Source organism: Orycteropus afer, unplaced genomic scaffold (assembly GCF_000298275.1).
Source record: "Orycteropus afer afer isolate SDZICR_OR568_19922 unplaced genomic scaffold, OryAfe1.0 scaffold00310, whole genome shotgun sequence".
Taxonomy (NCBI): Eukaryota; Metazoa; Chordata; class Mammalia; order Tubulidentata; family Orycteropodidae; genus Orycteropus; species Orycteropus afer.
In genome coordinates, this window is record NW_006921897.1 from 1,242,132 (window position 1) to 1,248,177 (window position 6,046).

The window sequence follows — 6,046 nt, forward strand, 5'->3', positions numbered from 1 at the left end:
CAGCTTTCCTTTCCATAATACAATTTTATGACAATACATTTTTTCATAAAAAACATAAAATTATGAGGGGGGAGTTGTTGCTTAATGGCTACAGAGTTTCTGTTTGGGGTGATGATAAAGTTTTGGAAATATATGGTGGTGATGGTTGGACAACATGGTGAAGGTAATTAATGTCACCAAATGAAAAATACACTAAAAACTGGTTAAAATGGCAAATTATATTTATACAGATATATATTTGCCCAATAAAAAAAAATGAAGAGACACACATAAAAACCCAAAAAGTATAGTGTAAGATTGAATTTTCTTTTTCAACCAACATATGCCATCCTGGAATCCTTCCATACCTCCCTAGGAGACGGAGGCTCCTGGAATGAGAATTACCAATTTAAAGTCTAGAGGGGCAGACTAAGACACAAACTGACAATTACAGTGACAAGTGTGATGGAGGTAAGTCCAAGGTGGGAACTTCCGGGAGGCATTTAACCCCAACTCATTGGGGCAAGGAAGATACCCTACAAAATGTCAGGCCTGAGGTGTGTTCTGAAGGCTGAGCAGTAGTTAAATGCCAGTTCACAGCAGCCATGGCGCCCCCATGCGTGTCACAGCAGAGCTGTGCTCCATGGGGTTTTCAGCAGCCAAGTTTTCAGAAGGAGATCGCCAGGCCTTTCTGCCAAGGCACCTCTGGGTGGCTTCGAATTGTCAACCTTTTGGTTAACAGCTGAGTCTGTTAATCATTTGCACCACCCAGGGACTCTGAGTAGAAATTACTCAAGCAAAGAGAGAGTCAGGGCAGGGCATTCCAGACCAAGGGAGCAGGGAGGGGAAAGGGCCCAGAGGCAAGAGATGATATAAAGTTCAGGAGACTTCAAGTGGTCCAATTTGGCTGAAGACTAGAGTTTAGTGGTGGTGGGAAGGGGTGATTTGTGCTCCCTGAAGGCATAACTCCACAGCTCTCCCAAATAAACATGACACGGTAAAAAGAGTATGCATGCCATGCCAGAATGGCTTCACCATACAAATGCCCCAGCCTCACCCAACCATCAACATATTAATGAAAAGTCACACACACTATAACTAAGGGAAGTACAGGGAAGGGAGCAGGACTTCAAACCCGTCCATTCCAGTGTGGCGCCCTGCTGAGAATTTTCATTTCTACCCCAGAGAGACTGAATCAGAAGCTACATTTAAACAAGATCCCCCGGTGATTCTGTCTACATTTATACCTGTAGATTCTGATTCAGCCTACCAGATATTGGAGGTAGACAGGAAAAGTCTCAGGAGGGGGTCAAACTGTAGTGAACTGGTTCAAAGCCCTGGACTGACCATACTTGGTGAATGCTGAATGAATCTAAGAATCAGGAAGAGGGTAAAGGGGGTGGGGAATCAACTAGAAATTGGAGCATGTGCTTCAGGTGCTTTCCTGGGCCATAAGTGAATAGAGGGAGTCCCTGGGTGATTAACGCACTTGGCTGCTAACTGAAAGGTTGGAGACTTGAGTCCATCAGAGGTACCTCAGAAGAAAGGCCTGTAAACCTGCTTCTGAAAAACCATCCATTGGAAACCCTATGGTATACAGTTCTACTCTGACACAAGTGGGCTGGTCACGAGTCAGAGTCAACTCGATGACAATGGATGGAGTCAACAGAGAAAGGAGGAAGGGGAATGGCTCCACCTGGGTCTGGATGAAGTGCCTACTCATCCACCCACGTCATGACTATTTATTGAACACCTATAGGGGTCTGGCACTATGCTAAGCACTAGGAATTACAGAAGGAACAAGACAGAGGAGGCCCCTACCCTCACACTGACAGGCCATCATCCAATTGTCCCTACCTACCTGTTAAAATTACTGCAGTTGCTCTGTCAGTCCTGTAGCCCCAAATGCCAATGACTCAGCTGGACCAGGGAACTCATGCACAAGCAAAAAGAACCATCAAAAGCAGGGTGCTTTGTTCCTTCAAGACAAGCCCTACAAAAGACTGGAAATGAAGGCTTTCTCAACCTTCAAGAAGTATCCCAGAGTGCATCCTGGAGGTGCATCCAATTTTGGTGAGGTACAGGAGGGAGGGGATGAGAAATGGCTTTCTAGAGAAAGCAAGATAACATCTCCCCAAGCTGAATCAACCAAATGATAACATCCCCAGTAAGAAGCATCCTCTGCGGATATCCAAGCAGTCCCTGATCCAGGGTCTCGCTGCTGGGCAGCTGGGCATCTTCAAGTAAGCACAGGCTGGATGAAATCTACCGGACTGGCTCCCGTATAGGAGTACAGGACCCCTATACTTCGACCTCTACCTCCTCTACCCAGCTCCTATAGCCACTGACCCTACTTTACTGCTTCTCAAACATCGTTAGGTATTCTTTCTCGCTGGAATCCCCTGCACTCTCCCTTCCTACCCATTTTCTGGGTCCAGTTCAAATACCACCTCCTGTGGCAGCGGTGACAATCTCAGCAAGGGGGAAGTCTGCCCTCTGAATTCCTCTGCACAGCCCCTGGGCGCCTCCTGTGCAATTAGCAGTGCATGCTTGGTGACATCATTTAGCTTTCCAGCCCAACTAGCTTTCTAAGGACAAGGGCTGCTCCCGTGCTTTCCTGGATTCTCCACAGGCCCTTAGCCCAGTGCCTCCATAAACATTTGTGGAGTGACTCAGGAGCAAGTTTTTATTCTATCAAGGAAGTCACTTTATATTGTTGTATGATTTTAATGCTGTGGCCCATTAAAAGGAGCTCTGGGGGCGCTGTGGTTGAAGCATTAGGCTGCTAACCAAAAGGTCGGTGTTTCGAACCCACCAGCTATATGGGTCTGGCACTATGCTAAGGTAGTCTGATTCCGTAAAGACTGACAGTCTTGGGAACCCTCTGGGACAGTTCTACTCTGTTCTTAGGGACTCTGAGTAGTAATCCACTCACAGCATCGAGTTCGGTTTGGGCTTTGCTTCCATAAAGACTGACAGCCTTGGAAACCCTGTGGGGCAGTTCTACTCTATCCTATAGGATCATTATGAGTGGGACTCCACTGGAAGGCAATAGGTTTTTGGGGGTCCATTACAAATTTACTCAAATGAATGACACAGAAACACTGATATAAACCCAAAGGGTTACTAATCTATCAACAGTATTTTGTGCACTGGTTTTAGGAGACCCTGGGAAGATTCAGGCATTTGCACTTCCCTCTTCTTTCGGGAATCTCAACCCCTACATGCTCCATCCCAACTCCCTTTATCACCTTCACTTCACCCCACCCCTGTCCAGAAGGACCTTCAGTTCCAAATTCTTTGCACCCTCACCCTCCTCCCCATATTATTTCAAGCCTGAGGAAGTGGCTATTCCTTACCCCTAGTTGCAAAGTTCAGGCCCCAGGCAACTTCAGGGACTCCAAGACTGCCCCAGTGCTGATCCTAGGCACTTAAAAGCTAAACACACTTGCAATCAATACGAGATCTGGGTTAATTAATCAAGTTTCAATCATACAATAGTTGTTTACAAGCACTAGGAGCCATGCTGGTGCAGTGGTTAAGTACTAAGCTACTAACTGAAAGGTTGGAGGTTTGAACTCATCAGCCACTATGCAGAACAAAGATTTGGCAGTCTGCTTCCGTAAAGACAGACAGCCTTGGAAACCTACAAGCATTTTTACTCCGTCCTACGAGTCACTATGAGTTGGAATTGACTACACAGCAATGGGGTGTTGTTGTTGTTGTTAAGTGCCGTGGAGTCATTTCCGACTTACAGCGACCCCATGCACAGCAGAACGAAACACTGCCCGATCCCGCGCCAGCCCCACAATCCCTGCTATACTTGAGCCCATCATCGCAGCCACCGTGTCAAACCATCTTGTTGAAGGCCTCCCCCTCTTGGGATGGGGAGGGGAGTTTAAACACGGTTCTGTTCCTGAGATTATTAATCTACTTTGTGGCTGTTTTTAAAATGTAGTGGTTTTTAATGTTCTACTGATTTTTATTTACTGAGAAGGGAGAATACTGAGTACCTTTCGTTGCTGAGCACCGTGCTAGACATTTGAAATATGGACCTCATCTAATCCTTACAAGGGCCTTAGGGGTCACAAAGATCCATTTTACAGATGAAAAAACTGAAGCCAACAGCCATTAACTGACTTGCCCAAAACCATGCCAAGAACTCGTGGCTTCTACCACTGGTGCTTCCAGTACCAAGCCTGCGGGCTTTTAGCTACACGTGGCTGTGCTGTATCCTTAAATAACGACCCTGAGTTAATTTTAAGTACTTGGTCTTCCACTTTGGAACAGAGATCTCCAAAAAGATGTGACTTCAGCAAAAGGAACTTTTACATTCCTAAGAAAAAGGAGCTTCACTGGGCCACCAATGATAACTTATTTATCAGGATCTCAACAGCTGATCTAGTTTTCCTAAGAAAGATCGTTGCATTGACTCAACACTGGGCAATCACCATAGCACCTTTTTATACCATCACATAATCACCAGAATCACCAACTATTTTTCAACATAAAAAATACAGAGTCTAATATGTATTACTTGCACAGTTTCTTTCTAGAAATTAAGTGCCTGGTACAGTGGAGTAAAAATAGAAGACTACAGATTTCACAAAGATGTCCACTCTTACATTTTGATATAATGTAAGTGAACTAGCAAAACCTGTTCAAGTAAACAACCAAACAAGCAAGAAAGGATAAAGGTATCCTATAACCAGGGCTTTGAACCGGTTCGTTCAGGTTCACCTTTAAGAATCACTGGAGATCTTGTGAAAGATCTTGTAGATTTTGATTCAGTCTATGTGGGGTGGAAATGAAATTCTCAGCAGGGGGGCAAACCGGTCCCAGGTTAGAAGCCCCACTTAAGTACACAACTGCTACTTCTATCCCCGTTAAGGATTTTAAATAAGGTCACATGTATTCATTCAACAAACATTTATTGAGCGCCAGCAACTGTGCTAGGTGCTAAAGAACGTAACTTGAACAATATAACCCAGGCCCACACCTTGACCAGACACTTAGGCTTCAAAGGATCTGGCTAACTACTAGATGATACTGGATACTCTCTGCTAGGAGGGTATTTTTCAGAAAGTCACGTGAGGCCTGTTCTGGAACACTCGCAAAGTTCCTTTATGGCGAAACGTATAGAAATCTGTTTAAGTTACTTAGAGAAGGGAGAGAGATGGTCTGGAGTACCCTGTCCACAAGCATGTTGAAGGTCGAGTCGGCTCTCGAACAATATGGCGGTTGGCGACCGAAGGCGGTGGTTTACCCTTCGGCTGTTTAGACCATTCGGTTGCGCTTTTGGGTCAGAGAATCCGAGATGCCGTCGCCGCACTGCGAGGAGGTGCGCTTGCGGGTCCCAGCACTGTCCAGGCGCAGGGCCAGTTCTTCCGGGTCGAAGGGGCTCAAGTTGTCGTCAAGGAAGCTAACTTTTCGGCGTGCCCCGCAGGTCACGCCGGGGTCATGTGGCGGGGAGCCGGGCGCGCCAGCCCGCACGCTGACGCTCGCCATGGCCCCGCTGAGGCCGTGCAGAGCGACGGCCTCGTGGAAGGGCTGCAGGTCGACGGCTACCGAGGAGCCGGCCTCGGTGGCCATCGGCTGGCCGGGCGCCCCGGCCGGCAGCTTCGGGGCTGTCCTGGGGGGGCGCGGCGGGGGGCGCAGCGGGGGCGGGGCGGGCGGCCCTTTGCCACACAGGAAGCTGATCAGGTCTTCCCGGCGAATGATGCTCCGGCCCTTCTGCACCCACTCCAGCACGTCCCTGATGCGCCGCTGGCGGCCAACCCGGACGCCCAGCTCAAAACTTCGTTGGTGGGCGTCCACGCTCTCTTTGTACAGGCTGGTCACGGCCATGGCCGCGTTCTGGAAGGGGTCCCACAAGGACAGTCCTGACTGTTGGCACCCGGAATCTTTGTAGAGCTGGGCCACGGCGGTGGCTGAGATCTCGAAGAAGTGCCACAGCCGCTGCTGCTCGCGCCTCAGCCCCGTCGCCTCGGCGGCCGCCTCCTCCTCCAGCTCGGCCGGCGGCTGCTCGCCCGGCTCGGCCTCGGCCAGGCACTGGCGCTCCCCCTTG

The 6,046-nt window shown here is 48.5% G+C and overlaps 1 protein-coding gene across 1 annotated transcript in view; it reads right to left on the bottom strand.

Annotated features, from left to right (window-relative positions):
- Window positions 1-5,256: 5,256 nt before the first annotated feature.
- LOC103206280 (UPF0472 protein C16orf72 homolog) overlaps window positions 5,257-6,046 on the bottom strand; it is a 97,448-nt gene continuing 96,658 nt past the window's right edge. Inside the window, exon 3 of the mRNA XM_007951725.1 lies at window positions 5,257-6,041. Coding sequence (XP_007949916.1) covers window positions 5,257-6,041 — 785 coding nt within the window. The remainder of the gene's footprint in view (window positions 6,042-6,046) is intronic.